The 17,229-nt window shown below is 42.3% G+C and overlaps 1 protein-coding gene across 2 annotated transcripts in view; it reads left to right on the forward strand.

Moving 5' to 3' along the window:
• Positions 1–2,186: 2,186 nt before the first annotated feature.
• Positions 2,187–17,229, forward strand: part of grk5l (G protein-coupled receptor kinase 5 like) — a 37,673-nt gene continuing 22,630 nt past the window's right edge. The window contains exon 1 of one of the 2 annotated variants that reach the window (XM_028034485.1): positions 2,187–2,781. In XM_028034485.1, coding sequence (XP_027890286.1) covers positions 2,730–2,781 — 52 coding nt within the window. In that variant the 5' untranslated portion in view covers positions 2,187–2,729. The remainder of the gene's footprint in view (positions 2,782–17,229) is intronic. The other variant, XM_028034483.1, reaches the window with a different exon arrangement.

Here is a 17,229-nt window from a genome sequence, read left to right on the forward strand (position 1 = left end):
GATAATGATACACATTAGACTATGGCTGTCTGTTCATTCCATTTTCAAGCTCCACGCTGGCATTCAAGCGTTTACATCTTCACATCAACAGATAAAAGACTTTTATGTGCTTAGCTGTGGATTCCTCAGGGTATGGATCAAAGTGGGAAGTTTCAAAACTGTTAAGTCTGTCTGCCTTAGCACTTAAGGAAAAGGGCCACTAACCAGCTTTAGTTTCAATATAGACACATGAGTGTCAGGATGTGAGGTTTTTTTTTTTTTTTTAAAAAAGGCCCATTAACATTATAACATAATGTTAATTAACATTAAGTCCAAAATTATTTGTATCTGTGTCAGATTTATGTTTAAAGTAAACTTCTGATCTTACCAACATGTTTCCTTTGACTGAAACTAAGCAACCAGCAAGAGCCACAGCTTAAATCTGTGGATCGAGTTAAAGATTAGGGTGATGACAAAGAGGCCTTCCGGCCTCAACACATTGGAGCTCGGAGCCAAAGATACATTGTCAAAATACTATGGAGACAGACAAAGGGTTTGATTGCTGTGACACCAGTAGATGATTATTTTTTGTGAAGGATATAAATGATATTTGACATGACTTGATATCTTAAGACATGATTTATTGCCACACTCGTAGGCCCTTTATTATGTTTTCTGCACATAGTTTCCTTGGAGTTTACATGGAGATGAAGGCTGATGCATTTCACCATTTTTGACATAAATATCTTGCTTGGAGGAACATGACTAGTGTTTTCATCGTTTGATGATTCATAATCAGAATCATCAGAATTGACCTGAATTCTGATTACTGCTCACACTTCATGCACATCTTCTGTATGTCACTGTCATGATCGAAGATAATTCAGCACCTCCAAGGCTGTCACCTTTTTATTTCTGCTGGTCATCCACTGAAGATCTGAAAACGACTATATCCTGCAGGGTGTAATGAAGTCAGTTTGGTGCCATATCCACTACAGAGAAGTTCTTTTACTAATGAAAACTGCAATAGGTAGTCCTATAGAAGAATTAATGCAGCAGTTCCATGTTGTTCCCAAACAACTTACCATGATTTCATAATTTTCCAAATACTTTACTATTGTTTACATTCATATTGTTTACATCCCAGGTTTCGGGCCAGCGATCAGGCCCGAAACCTGGGAGTAGTGATGGACTCTGACCTGAACCTCCAGAGCCACATAAAGACAGTTACAAAGTCGGCCTTCTATCACCTGAAGAACATTTCCAGGATTAAAGGACTAATGTCTCAGCCAGATCTAGAGAAACTCATCCATGCGTTCATCTTCAGTCGTATTGATTATTGCAACAGCGTCTTCACAGGTCTGTCCAACAAATCAATCAAACAGCTGCAGCTGATCCAGAATGCTGCTGCTCGCGTTCTCACTAAAACCAGGAAGATAGAGCACATAACACCAGTTTTAAAGTCCCTCCACTGACTCCCTGTAGCTCAAAGAATAGACTTTAAAATACTGTTGTTAGTTTATAAATCACTGAACGGCTTAGCACCACAATACATTAAAGATCTGCTGTTGTTGTATCAACCTTCCAGACCTCCCAGGTCTTCCGGTTCTGGTTCTGCTCTGCATCCCCAGAACCAGAACCAAACGAGGAGAAGCAGCTTTCAGCATCTATGCACCACAAATTTGGAACAAACCTCCAGAAAACTGTAAAACAGCTGAAACACTGACTTCTTTTAAATCTCAACTAAAAACCCACCTGTTTAGAATTGTATTTGAAATGTAATCAATTACAAATTTATTGATGGAACTTGACTTAATGCTTTGTTTTGATTATTGATTCTATATTGCATTGTGTTTCTGTGTTTGTAATAATGTAAAGCACTTTGAAATGCCTTGCTGCTGAAATGTGCTATACAAATAAAATTTGATTGATTTGATTGATTGATAAAAATCCCACAAATATTAAATCAATTCATCTCATATGAGTTTTATATAAAGTACAATATGTTATACGCATTAATTTAAAAAACAAAAATTTGGGGGACCTTCTCTTGCCCCTCAAATCCCTTTTCTAAAACCTGGCCCAGTCGAGGTGTGTTTGTATTATTTGTACGTGCTTTTATTTTTATGCATGATCTGGTGGCTGTAATGCCTGCAGCTTGACGCCGCTGTGGCAGAGAGGCCCAGCCTACGCTGATTACGCACCAGCAGAAGGAGGAGGGGGGGGCCGAGCCGATGTCCTCTCGGGTGCACTCAGCCAACCTCTGCAGTTGTAAAGCTGGTGCTACCCTGGTGTGTCGGCGTAAAGGATCCGCCGAGATAACCCCCGATTCGCTGGCGTCCAGATCCTCCAAGTTGGCCGTTTTCCGCTTCGGACATCATTTCGCACCCGTGTTACGCATGGAATGGTTTTGGGGGGACTGGAGTAGAAATGCAGCGCCGCACGTCCAGCCCACAACAAGAACCATGCCCAACTTACACTGCAAGCAAACCTATGTCATCCTGTTTTATCTTTTACGACTTTGATATGAGAGAAATCTGCGCGGATCTCGACGAGGAGTGAAGGAAACAATCCCCGCCGCCGGCACCGGCTGAAGGACGCTGTTTTTTGCTGCAGAAGCTCCAGTAACCCAAACCCTCCCCCCCCCCCCCTCTCTCTCTCTCTCTCTCTCTCTCTCTCTCCCCCTACCCCCACCCCCTTCTTGCCCCCCTCCGCTCGCGCGCTCAGCGTTTAGGATTTTCCTCTTTTTGATGGAGCTGGAGAACATAGTAGCCAACACTGTACTGCTAAAAGCGAGAGAGGGTAAGTCGAATCCGCAAAGAAGCTATGTGTGCACAGGGGGTGGGTGGGGGGTTGGGGGGTATGCAGGCTCCGGCTGGGTGACATTTTGCGCTCAGTGTGCAGAAAAGATGGGAATGATCGCAGAGATAGCATCAGCCTGCGGATCGTAGGCTCAGGTAGACCCTACAGAGCAACAGAGAGAAGGAAAGGGAAGGGAGGGGGTAGGAGGGGGTGCTTATGCAATACATAACTGACAACATGAAAACACAACCATGATATTCTCTTCTTGTTGTCAAATGAAAACTCTAATCATCCTCGCAGGTTGATTTATTCCCTCTGATTTTTGACTGATCTTCTGCCCCCCTCCTGCCCTTCCCTCCACTCCGCTTCTCTTAACACATATGTAAAGGGGAGTGGGGATGGTGGGGGGGTCTGCCTTACACATCCGCTTTCGCTGTCTGTGCAAATGAAGGCGCCCTTTCGCAAAGTCTCTGTGCGATGAAGCGCGCATTGAGGCAGGGAGAAATGACTCCTTTCTGCACAGGGAATACATGAGTGTAGGCTGGCGGCTGGCGTTTGGATGGCGATCCGATGACGTGACCGGTGTTGAAATCTATGCAAGGGGGGGCCTGCAAAGAGAGGCTCTCTGGCTGTCAGTGTGGAGAAGAGTCAAATGTCTTGAGAAGGCCACATGCAGCTTCAACTGTGGGTCTGAATTGATAGCGGGGTCCATTATCTCCTCCTTTTGGGGAGGAAGGCCCGGATCTGAGCGTGGAGTGTGAACTGGTTGTATTCTTTGTAGGAATCGGTGTGTTGGTCTCTGCAGGTTTTGCATTTATGCTTTTTGTTGTTGTCGTCAGCTGTTTTGTTTTTTTATTTCCATACTCTCTCCTTAAGTGGGATGAATCTGTCACTAGATTGGTGACATGGGAGTGTGAAATGTAAACAAAAACAGAAGACCGTAAAATAAAAAAATAAAATTACTCCCAAAGGGAAATTAAATGTTGTAAATCACATCGTTCAAGCACCTTCCAAAAGTCACAGTGGATGGTGATTCTGTGGGCAGGGGAATCTCCTGTAGCAGTCAGTGTTGTAATCTGAAAAAGCCTCTGACTGTAAACCCGTTGCTGTATCTCAGTCCCATGACCCTGGTGACATGACAGCAGCTCAGTATCAGGGCAGCAGAGATGATATTCCACAGCAACATGTCCTGGACGATGCCATCAGTTGTTAGCAGACACTGCTAATCCGCCTCACTTGCTTTTGCTGCTCCTTTTTAAACCTCTGTCTGGTCATTTGATTCGAAAGCCGCGCCAGAGAGGCGTTGGAGTCGGGGAATTGATCCTCGCCTAATATTATTATTATTATCTACGGCAGAGATTGTTTGAAAGTCTTCCTTCTCTCTCTGCGTTTTCATTCTGCTTTGCATCCATGAACTGTTAATCCATGAATAGTTAGGATATTTATTGAAGCTTTGAGGATGTGCCTTGTTGTAAAAAGTAAACGGACAAAAGTAACAAAAAAAACAAACACCTTGTTGCCACAGTTACGGAAAATAACAATGGTCCATAAGTAAAAAATTGAGAGCAAAAGACTTTACGCAAAATTGCAGAGCTCCACCCCCCCTCAAAAAAAAAACAAAACTCTACAAAAATAGGAAAATACTAAAGAGGCATTATAATGTTCCCATACCATTTTGTTTTTCCCCAAAACACTTTGATAATTAGAAATACCGCCAAATTCTTAAATCGACGCTATAAAGCTCTGTGAAATAACATTTTTTGGCACAGCAGGTCAGTAACTGGAGTACATCCTAAAAATATTTTTCACATCAGGAAAACAAATCATTTGGAGATTTCACCGTCTACAGTGAAAACTGTCACTAATTCAGAGGAGATTTCTGTGAACAACGATGTCCAAAAGTCGATACTGTTCACAGAAACACAGTTTCAGGTACAGTTGATGAAACAGTTGTGGCAGCATCATGCTAGGAAGATGCCTTGTTTTCAATCATGAGGCTTTTTCTTTGCAAAACATCTAACCTGCAGTCGGTTTTCATGCATCGCCACAGATTATATAGGTCTGGCTATTCTAACACAAGTTATTCAGTTTTATAGTCTAGACTGCACGTAACAACGTCTGTTTTCCCATTTTGTCCACTGTTTCACAATTTTTATGGGATGTAGTGTTAAATTAAACCAAAAACAAATGTTTATTTCAGGATTCTGCATCATATTTAAATTCAAATGTGTGCATCACTTAGCTTTTTTTTTTCTGCGTTGTGTTTGTCTATCTATGAAAATCGAAGAAACTACCTTGAAGTTTGTGGCTATAAAGTGACACAGTCTGTACTGGGAGGTTCAGACTTTTCATTTAATGTCAGCAATTGATGTTATTCACACACTCACAATTGTTAACCATTGTTTGGTGAGTTTCTGATTCAACTCCAGCATCCCTCTTCCTTGGAAATCTCTGTAAAACAAGTACCAAATACATCATTCCGCTCACCATGAGGAATTTAAAGCCAGTGCATTGGCGAAGGGTGCTCATTTACACATCTGAGGTTGGAGACACACGTGGTTTCCCAGTTTACCTATTGGGTGAACTTTTCAGCAGCTTTTCCATCTTTACCTTTCAGGTAATGATATTGGCAGCGACAACAGAGAGTGTTTTGGGAGGAATCATGAAGCAAATAACTAGAAAGCTGAGGAGGTATCAGAAGCACATTTGCGTATGGATCGGACTGCGTGCTCCTTTAATGGCAGCGGAGAACAAACGGGCCGGCAGAATCTAGCTTCATGAATTAATAAGAGCAGCTAATGACCCACAGCAGATCTGGCTTGTCCCCGCTGCTCTGCCGGGACTCGCTCTGCCCGTCGTTCCGAGGAAAAACACGGCCTCTCTGAGGCAATATTTGAAGTTTCTGAGCAGCTTTGTCAACGTCTCTATAAATGCTTCAGTGTGAGACTGCCCCAGCTGATTTGCAGCCGTGCCCTCACCAAAACATGTCACAGGTTGTTGCGAGTCCATTACTGGTGAAATCGTTTACCAGTGAGAATCATTAGAGGTTTTGTATTACAAGGCCCAGTGCCAGTGCTCTGCAGTCCCCCCCCAGTCCCCCCCACACACACCGCCCCGTCTGCCGGGAGCGTCTCCCTCATGCAAAAGCGTGGCAGAGCGAGCGAGCGAGGCACAGGTTCACCTCGGATCGTGGACTAGCAACGGGCCGGAGAATGTAAATCTTTGTTTGTTTATGCGCGATCATCTCGAGCTGGAACTGAAGGGAGAGGCAAGCCTTGTCTGTCCAGAAAGCTCCCAGCTACGCACAACAGGAAGGCCCAGTTTACACTGCAGCCTTTGGCTTGTTTATGCCAGCGTCCTCACACATCCTGCATCAGTAAAACAGTGTGAGTGACAGCCACGCACAGAATTAAAAAGCTGCTGATGCACCCAGCAGAGCAGGCACTCTGTCGACCAAATATTGCTCCTTGGACACAGAGAGATAAGGAAAAAGTATTTGCCCCCTTACAGACGTCTTCTGCTTTTGCTTTCGATATCACATTTGAATGATTCAGATCATTTCTTCAAGAAAATGTAAAAATAAGCGTTCAAATCAGGATTTCCTTTATAAGAGGAAAAAAGCTTTCTAAACCAACCTGGCCCTGTTTGAAGCTATAATTGCCTATATAATGAACCACATTCAGTTTAACTAGAGTATTGCCTATACAAAAAATACTTTAGACCGAACCTGTCTGAGAACAAGAAGTAAACCAAAAGCAACAAATCATTCCCTAACCTAAAAAAATAAAAAAGCTGACAATAAAAAAAATCATGAAGTCAGTCTGGACAGGGTTATAAAGTCATTTCTAAAGTTTTGGGATGCTGAGGAATCACATTAAGAGATATTATTCACAAATGGAGAGAAAACATGAAACGGCGTTAGTATTTCGCCAGAGTAGTCAACACATCAAAATTACTACAAGAGCGTATTCATGGCTCACAAAAATCCCAGGATAACATCTAAAGCACTGCAACACTCACATGTCTCAGTCGGGGTCATGACTCAGTAACGAGCTGTAGAAGAGTTCAAACTGCAGCAAACCAGAAGAACGCAAAACCACATCTAACATATGACAACAAATACACCTTGATAATCTCCAAGACTTTCAGGAAAAAATTCGGCGAAACGAGAAGACAAAAGTGGAACTTTTCCACCGTGTGCGTAATTCTGCATCTGGCGTAAAACTGACACGACGTTTCAGAAAAAAAGTATCACAAATGCTGATGGCAGCGAAATGGTCTGGGAGTACTGCAGGACCTGGATGGATTATAGTCACTGAGTGACCCGTGAATCCTTCATCTACTGGAAAACCCTGGATGAGAAGGTCACTTAGGGTATGAACAATGATCCGGACACACCAGGAAGGCTTTAGAGTAGCCTAGTCAAAATCCTGACCTTAAGTTGATTGCTGTAGCACAAATGCACATGAAATACTCCAATTAAAGCAATTCTGTACAGAAGAGAGGGTTAAACTTCCTCCGTGGCTATATCTCAATGCTCGATAGCAATTTTTGCTGCCAAATGAAAGCACAACCAATTATTGGGTTTAGGCATCAATTACTTTCACACATTGGGCCTTGCTGGCCATGCTTTGTTTCTCAGCACTGTACTGTACCATTGTTTTTTTTCAACCACTTTATGGGCAAAAATATGCAGCTCTGGTCATATTGAACCACCTTTTGTGGTGACCACTGCCTTACGTAAACCTAAATTGTGTTACACGGCTTCAGTTTGATGCAGCCCATAAGCTATTTAATCAAATTGATCGTTACATAACAAACTGAGTGGGCTACAGCCATCCGAGCTTCATCCTTCTGGCAATATCCAGTCCCTGCGCAAGATGAACGCAGTGAAACGAAGCGGCCTCGTCTCCAGCGTGGTCATCCCTGTATCATCTGACCGCCAACAGTTCTGATCACCGTGTCCAAGCAGCAGGAAATGCAGATGTTCTCATCTGTAACACTCTTGAGTTTTGTCAGCTGAGAGAAAAAAAAAGACAGAAAAGAACAAAATTTCCTGCAGGTTTAAAATGGATTTCTTTTCCCCCTCTCTCTCTCTCTCTGTCTTTTTTAGTGAGATCTGTTTGGTTGTTTGCTCTGCTCAGAGTTTAATGCCGACATGTAGCCAGAGGGAGGTTTAATATCAGGGTATGCTGTAGATTTATGTGTCCGTGTGTTAAAAGATGAGGGGCGTGGGGATGAATTCCTTTGTTTAAATGTAACCTGAACTTAGCCACTGTGACGCGCGAGCAAAAATCAGTGCAGTCGAACCTAAGCTCAGTGTGTGTGTGTGTGTGTGTATATGTGTGTGTAAAAGAGAGAGAGAGAGGTGCTGCCCGCCACCCCATTCACAACTCTCGCTGGCAGCAGTCGCAGATTCCAGACCAGGCAAGCGAACGTCATTGCCTGTCCAAGTGAATGAGAGTAAGGGGGAAAAACTGCACTGCTGCATTCAGATGCCTTTCCTGAATTGCTGTAACAGATCTGGGGTTATTAAGTTTGGCCAAGTAGACTGAATCCTACTCCACTGCCTGTGGGCTTTCATCATCTGGGCCTGTTGTTTTCGAGCGTTGTCATCACCGCAACGACAAAACGGATCACCACAAATTACGCTAATTGAACCTGAAACAAGCGCAGACGGAACTGAAAGTCTAATTCGGACCAATAAAAGATGCAAACACAATTGATTAATGGGCGTGTAATTGACCATATGGTTACGTAAGAAAATAGCTCAAAGAGAGAAGATTGTGCGAAAACAAACACAATGGTCGACTTTACTTTCATGACTCATACTGGGCTTGGTTGGATTCATCGGCTGTCAACATTGCACATTTTATAGTTTCCAGTAGAAAAGCTAACTTTGTATGGTGAAGGTGAAGGGAACACATACATGATCAGCCTTTGAAAGTATTCAAAACCCTGTATTTTTTCATCTCTTGTGGTGGTGGAACCACAAAATGTTGCCGTATAACTCCAGATCCAAATACGTTGATGTTGTATTTGAGGACAGTGCGATCATGCCTCTGGCCTGCCTGACAGGATGTTCAGATTAGCCCAAACACTGCAGCTAACTGATTAGTTACTCTAAAGAGGTATGTGCAAAACAACAGTCATGAGGCTTTTCTCTGTACAAGTGACTTGTGTTCATGTTCATGAAGAGTATCTTGGAACTACAGCAGAGAGAGGGATGGGTGGGTGAGGAGTTGTTGCTTTATCATGTGAGGCCAGAGAAAGTCTTAGCAAGCCAAGTGAGCTTGCTATTGTTATTGCTAACAGAAACCCAGTCAAACGCGCCCGGGACGCCCACTGGAATTGCATTTAAAGCTGCAGCGTTGATTTTTAGTGTGCTGCCTGATCCTCCACCTGCCACCTTCCTGTTTGTCTTGTCACACACAAAGTTTCTCCCTTGCTTTAACATGGACGAAACAAAACATAATAAAAAAAAGAATGGGCCTGAACTACGGGGCCTGTTGCGCCACTGGAAAGGGAAAAGACCCTCATTGAAAGATAGACATCACTAAACGGCGATTCACTCCGATACACCTCATTTGTTTCTTCGTTTCGCTGAAAAAGAGGTTCAGGTTGATTAGTAAACTCGTAGCTCTTTATGGCTTCCGTGTCCTCACAACCATTTCAGGACACTCAGACTTTTAGCTACTGGATTGCTTCACCAGTGTTTATGATCCCCATGTGATCATTTTATGACTCAATATAACTCAGATTGCCAGGTCGGTTGATTCAGAAATAACTACAGATAGCATGTTGTGAGCATAAACATCCTCATATAAGGGGGATGTTTTTTATGTGAAGGCAGCAGACTACGCAAAGTTACAGAGGCTTCACCTTTATGGCACACCTAACTGTTCCCCTAACTGAAGTAGATGGTGAGAATAGGAGCCGTATTTCTTTCCTTTTCCCCTGAGGTAAAATATATATGATGTGACATAGAGGCTCATTTCCCATAGCTTCTCTTTAAAATAGAAACGAGGAGTGAACACAACAGATTCAAGTTGATCTTTATATCAGAAAATATTTACCAAGAAACAAGCTACTGGCCTAAGCTTGCCCATACTGTGTATATACAGTCAGAGCAATAATCAGCTAGATTAAAACAACCAGTCTCAAACAAGAAGAGACAACGACCAATGTTTACCTTTCCACACGCAGTGAGCCCGATGGATAGTGAAGGTAAATAAAATCTCAGAAGCCAACTGTTAAAAAAAAAAAGCAAAATACTAATTGCAGTCACCAAGTCTCTACAAGACTATCTGCAAGCTGACTGGTTATTCTGAACGACACATCAGAAAAAAAGTTTTGTTTTTTTTTAACCGTCAAAAGCATGTGCTGTTTGTTAACTGGTGCTGGGTTTTTAACCGGTCAGATGAAACTACGATTGATTTCAGCAACAAATTCTCCCTTTGTGTTTGGTTGGAATTAAACAACCAAACACGTGGAAAAACATCTCATGCACACTGTTACATACAGTGGAGGACCTGTGATGCTGTTTCAATTCCTAAGGGCCTGGGAAATGTGCCAGAGTGCATAGACTCTGTGAAGTAACAAGGTTTCCTAAATAAATGTCTAATGGACTCAACTAGTAACTAAATATAAGATTTAGTTACTAGTTGGTTCGTCAGTGGGCTTGAATTTACATTCTATCAAAGTAATCACAATTCTAAGACATAAATCTGATCTTTTATAAATACTTCCAATATTATTTAAATTCAAATTCAAAAATACTTTATTGATCCCAAAAGGAAATTAAGTGTCGCTGTAAGTCATATTGATGAAATTGCCCACTGCCCCCTTCACCATGTTGCATGAATGTACTGTAGTTGACGTTTTACAAGATTTTCAGTGTGAGTTTGCATAGAGGGTTCTGTATATACAGCCGAATTCAATAAATTAGAAAAATGCCTTTATTTCAGTATCTTAATAGGCTCAATGCAACACGAGATTGTGATAAATTACACACAGATTGATGTTTTTAAGCCTTTATTTCTTTTAATTATGACGCAAATAAAAATATGACATTAAAGGTTAGAATATCACATCACACCAGCAAAAAAAAAAAAAAAATCACATTTTACAGAAATGTGGGTTTATTAAAAATATCATGTAAAATATACCTGGGATATATTTTAAAATACATTTTATAAATATAGCTTGTTTGTTATTTCTTGCCTAGAAATAACAAACAAGCTTCATATGAACATCGATTTGAACCAATTTTAAACACGAGACTCTTATTCTGCAGCAGTATTCCGTTGTTTCTTATTTTGTTAAGTGAATCCTCTGCAGCTGAAAAAGCTGAGGCTTTACCTGAGTTACACAGATGCTGTGAAGCAGCGAAGAGGCCAAGGTACCTACTTCTCCATCGGCAGCGCTGCACAAGGCTCGCTGTGTTTTGAGTAGGAGTGTGACTCATTTTTTCTTGAGTGGAAAAAAAAAATCAGCTCTCTGGCTCCTACTATCTCTATTGTTATTCCCACTTCTACCCACACATACAGTATACGTAACTCATCTGGAAGCAACAAGTTCACGCCTGTTCTCCGGGGGTTTTGCGGAGTGGCATTCTGGGAAATACAGGAAATAATTGAAGAAGTGGCCAGGGTGGGCTTACAAGGCAACGCTAATGCAGGAGCGTTTGAATTTCACCAGTTCGTTGCTGAGGTAGTCGAAGAACGCATGCGACAACTCAACTAGAAGTCTCTTTTGTCTATTGTTTGGCTGCGGATGATTGCTTACCCTGCAATTTCTCTCTCTTCTTTTCTTTCCTGTTTGCGTCTCTACTGGCATATCTCAGTAATGGATCGGCCCATGAATATTTGATGTGCCTTAATCAAATAATCAATGCTCTTAAGTTTTCAGCTTCCTGAATGATGGGCAAAATGCTGGACGGTGCAAAACGGTTGACAGTAAATGTCCTGCAAAAACACGAGGATTTCATAAATGATTCAACTATGTAGCTCAGCAGTAAACTGCTGGTGCGTTTCGGAAAGCAGAACTATACAGACAGATCCACTCAGTAAATTAGAATAGTTTGGAAAAGTTCATTTATTTCAGTAACTCAATAAGTGGAACAGATTCTATAGTAGGGCTGTGCAGTATGGACTTTTATCACTATGTTTTTTGGGAGTATTGTGATGATGAGAAAAGCTATGATAAAAACTATGAAAAACTACTAAGATTTGTTTCATTTGGGTGCCTACTTTCAGTTGGACTATTGTTTTTGTCTATGTATGTGACTAGTAGCCCATTAGTCAGACTGTCACGAGTCAATCCACGTTCTCTCAGTTCCACCCCAGCCCAGCAGAGGGCCCTAAGCAGACTGTCTACTTTACACACCTGGACTCCTGTATAGGGTTTCAATTTGGAGCCAATTTTTCTTCCTTGCTTTAATTCTTTGTGGCATAAATTCAAGGTTTCAGTAACTTACCTCTGAGATTTTGGTCCTTATTGACGTGAAGTTGTCACTCAGTTACTGCAGATGTACTGACTGAACATTGATGATGTTCCGCTTCCCCTCAGTGATTCTTTGTTTAATTACGACCTGGTGTCTGCATAAACCATTGGTGTCATGTTTTTGAAGGAACCAAATTGAATTTGTTTGATTTTTGTGGCGTGGTGCGTTATCCTGCTGGAAGTAGTCATCAGTCTAGTGGTACACTGAGGTCATAAAGGGACCGACATGGTCAACAACAAAACTCTGGTGGGCTGTGGTGTGTAAACAATATGTTCAATGGTAGTAAGGGGCATAAACTGTGCCAAGAAACTATCCAGCGCATCATTACACCACCAGCACTAGTCTGAGCTACTGATACAACACATGGTACTTAATGTTATTCCTGCAAGTTAATGACACATTGGACGAGGCAACGTTTTTTTCAATCCCATCAACCACTGGTTGTAATAAGTGATTATTTGAGCTACTGTTGGCTTTCTAGAAATTCAAACCATTCTTCCCATCCTCCTCTTGACCTTTGACATCATCAGGGCATTTTCATCCACACAGCTGGTGCTGTTTCTCTTTTTCTAAGCATTTTCTGTAAATCAAAGAGATGATTGTGTGTAAAAACGACATCATCTGGGTCTGAAATACTCAGCAGCCCTTCTGGCACCAACACCCTTGCCATATTCAAATCCAGCTACACGTCGCTTTCGTCTTGATCCTGATGCTGCCATTAAGCTTGCTCAGAGTTACTGTCATCTGATTGGTTGATTTGCTTTTTGTGTTGATGAGCAATCGGACAAATGGGATTACTCAGGCTGAACCTGGGTGTACAGTAGCGTGGCTATTGGACCTGATATTGCTAAAACGCTGTAAATCCCGCTTTAATTTGAGGCCTTCTTTGCAACAGAGATGAACAAAAAACAAAACAAACAAAAAAAAAACACAGGGGAGTAAGAAGCAAGTTTCCCCTGAGACACAGACAATTTTAAAAATGCTGTTTCCCCAAAGAGTTTCAACTCACATAAGGAGACAACAAGCTCTAAAAAAAGGTTTTTATTATTTCCTTCTTTCAAAGAATGTTGCCCTTTAGGCACAAAAGGACATGAAATAACAACAAAGGGATGATACAAGTAACAAACTGTATGTGTAGGTGCGTGTGGGAACAAATAGGGAAGACAGAAACAACTTAAATTGGACACATAATCACTTTAACCTTTTTTTTTTTTAGGGAGGGGCTTTTTGCTGCTCTTGTGAATGTTTTTTCCATCAGGTTGATAAGTCAGCTCCACTTCCCTCGCTTTTGAGGGCTTTCCTCAGTGAAACTGGAACAAATAAAAATAAATAAATAAATAAATAAAGATCATTCTTTGGGATGACAGAGCCGTACCATTCACAATATGAAAATACTCGCAAAGGTGACCAAACAGCACAACACCTTGTTAGAGTGAAGAAGCAGCCTATTAAGGCTGGCCTCATATGGACTATGCTCAGTCATCCCGGACCTTTATGGATGAGCAAACAGTGTGTATTACCCAGCATGCCCTGAGCACTGTGTTTGGTGTGTGTGTGTGTGTAGTCCTTTGATCGGACAGCCCTATGTGTTATATAATTTCTATTCCATGCCCTCCACCCCCACCATAACATTCCAGATTTTATTTATAGAGCAGGAAACTCTGGGCACCTGACTGTTCCCAGACAGGAAATGTACCCAGCCTTCTGCATGTTTTTTATGACACATTTTCAGCCTCGCATGGAAGTTTTCTCCCTCAACGTCTTCCCGCTTGAAGATGACACGGCCTCCCCAGGCCGGAGATCGCAAACTGGTTTGACCACCCGACTCTGTGTTAACACACTGCCACCGCTGCTGCCCTTGAGCCAGCCACTATTTTTAGCTCTGGTGTTTACAAGGACATAAGGGCAGGATAATAGGCACAGCTGTGTAATTTTTCATAAAGCTTTGAGCAAATATCGCATCTGAGGGGCAATATGCTACCCAGTGTCTGAATCACGCTCCCCTGCCACATGAGTGGCTTTCGTCCTAAACGCAGCCACATTGTTCCAGTTAGATTTGGTCATCCCTTTAACTCTATGGGAAAGCAGCTGTGCGCTAGCATCCATGCAGCTGATACCATCTCCTCTTTATTGTCTGTGACTGATTCTGAGTTTATGACCTCCTCACTTAAGTAGATCACCATGTGGACACCCCCTATCCCCCCCCCCCTCCTCGCCCCTATGCTGCCGAAAGAATGGTCTGGTGTCACCAGGTAGACATTGGACGTCACGGACCGCTGCTTTTTGCAGATGCTGCGGCCAAATCATCCCGTTGTTATTATGGATCCTAATGAGGGATACGTGGAAGGAGAGGCTCATTGAGGATGGTAATAATGAGGACCCCGGGCAGAGGCAGCAGCATGACATCATGCTGGAACAGGTCAACAAAGAGCGTCTTCCTGCTATAGTCCTCCCCTTCGGCTCAGGTCTGGCCAACGTTTCCTGCGGCTTCCTGTGGCACACACACCACACACACTTGGGAGTGCTTTACAAAAAACCGAACCCATTCGATAATCAGGTTTTGTCAAGCGCAGTGCTTTGCTAAAGGATCCATACCCCTTGAAATATTGTTTTGTCAACTTACAGCCTCAAACTTCAGTGTAAGTTTATTTCGATTTTAGGTAAAAGACCAACAGAAACCATAGCATAATTGTAAAGATGTCTTTTTTTGTTTTTGGTTTTTTTAACAAATAAAGATCTAGAAAGTGTAGTGTGCATTTGTAATCAGATCACTGAAATTACAGCCACATGACCTTTGGAGTGTTACTCATTCCATTGTTGCTTAGGGTCGTTGAATTACTGGGAGGTGAAACTTTACTTCCTGCTCAATTCCTCTGCAGCCTCTAGCAGGTTTTCTCCTGTTTTCTCATTTAGCTCTATCCATCTTCCTATGAACTCTGTCCAGCTTTGCATCCCTGCTGAAATAAATAAACAATAAACAGCACCCTCTTCACCACATAGTGGACAGACAGCGGAGCATCTTCTCACATAGGCTGCTCCAGCTCCGCTGTCGTAGGGACAGATACAGGAAATCCTTCCTGCCACATGCCATCTCACTGTACAATAAAAGCTAAATCATTGTTCTGCACTAATCAGTCCAATTTTGCACAACTGCACTGTGGCACACTTGCTGTACATATATTTACATATACATACTGTTTCTGCATTTTTTGAATCTTTGCAATGACTGCTCTTAAGTTGCTTTTATATTAACAGCATTTCATATTTTTACAATTTATAGCGTTTTATATTTTATTTTTTATTTTTATTTTATCTACAACTACTACTCAGTGGTAGTTGTTATTGTGTCTTGTCTCTATGCTGTAACTGCGAAGTAATTTCCCTGCTTGGATGAATAAAGTACTTCTATTCTATTCTATTCTAAATGAAGCACGATGGTGCCACCACCGTGTTTCACTGTGGGCACGGTGTGTTCAGGGTGTAGCCTATATTCGTAATGTACAGAATCAGAATAATTTTTATTGTCACTGTTACAATAACAATGCCATTGAGAAGTTTGGCCCTTCTCAATGGCAGCATAATAAATTATAGTAAGAAAAAGAATATGAAAGACACATGCAAAATCAAAACTTACATAAATAAATACAAATTAAAAGTCAGTAGTATTTTATATTTAAATGCAGTGTGCTATGTTCCAGAACATACAGTAGCTTATTGTTGTGTTTGAATGCTTGTGGGTAAAAACTCATGTTGATCGATTTTTTTCTCCCTACCTAAGCTGTGAATGTTTGCAGCTCTACCAGAGTTTCCATGGGTCAGTTTAGGTGGATATTCCTGTTCTTGTAGGTGTAGGGTTAAACCTCAAGCTGCTTGCTGTTTTCCTGGATCTTTGTAATCGTACTTGTTCATTAATGTTCTCCAATAAACCTCAGAGGCCTCCAGAGAACAGATGGATTTACTCTGAGATTGACACTATCTCAACTCAACATAGGAAGGTTAGTAGCACTGATAAATGAGTCTGGACAAATAAATATGCAGGACTTGTGCTTGTGTGGTTTTAAAACGCTTAGAATAAAGTGGTTTTCTGCAGCAAAGTATCGTCTTTATTTACCTCTGGCTGCAGAACATTCACTCATGTTGCAGCATGGGAAAAAAAGCCCAATCTAAAAAGGTGTGATTTTTCAGCTGGTGTCTTCTGCTCTGACTTGCAGCAGCAGATTGATATTTGAGGCTTTTGTTATCGAGGCGCTTCTTGTGACATAGCAAAGGCGTACGTTGCTCAGAATCTGTCTGCGGATCCCTGACACACAGGAAGAGGATGTTGTTGAGTGCCAACGCAACCTCTTCCGTCTTTCCTTGATAACTTGCTTGTGCATTTTTCACCCATGCTTTGCATTTTCAAGAACAGCTGCCCTCTTAACCCGCAGGCCCCATGCAAATGCATTTCTAAGAAACACGCAGTTGGAGGGAAGGGAGAGAGGAGAGCGAGCGAGCGAGGACAAAGACGTTTGAATCAGTGTCTGGTTGCGTTGGTAGGCCTCAGCGTTGCCGATACCTCGCTGACCACCAGAGGATGACTCAACCACGACGCCGACATTTAACAGCTTAGACAGAGGAGGTGATGTGAGAAGAAGCGAAAGTTGGATCATTACAAAAGGGATGATTGGTTGTTTTGCGAACAAAACGAGGGGGTCAGCGCAGGCAGGAGATGAGTGCAAAAATCGACCAAAAATCCTTCTCACTTTTTGCATGGCGTGGGCGTAGAGAGGAGCTCACGAGGTACTCGCAGCGCTCCGCTCTACCGGCGCGTTCACGTCGCTTTCTGCTGCAGGAGTTGCTGTGTGCTGGGTTTACAGTGTGGCTCTAAGGATGTGGTTTCGTCTCGACGGCCATGTGAAAATCTTAACTTCATGTTCGGGGCGGAGGCCAAGCGGAGGTGGACG

This window comes from Xiphophorus couchianus, chromosome 12, assembly GCF_001444195.1.
Source record: "Xiphophorus couchianus chromosome 12, X_couchianus-1.0, whole genome shotgun sequence".
Lineage (NCBI taxonomy): Eukaryota > Metazoa > Chordata > Actinopteri > Cyprinodontiformes > Poeciliidae > Xiphophorus > Xiphophorus couchianus.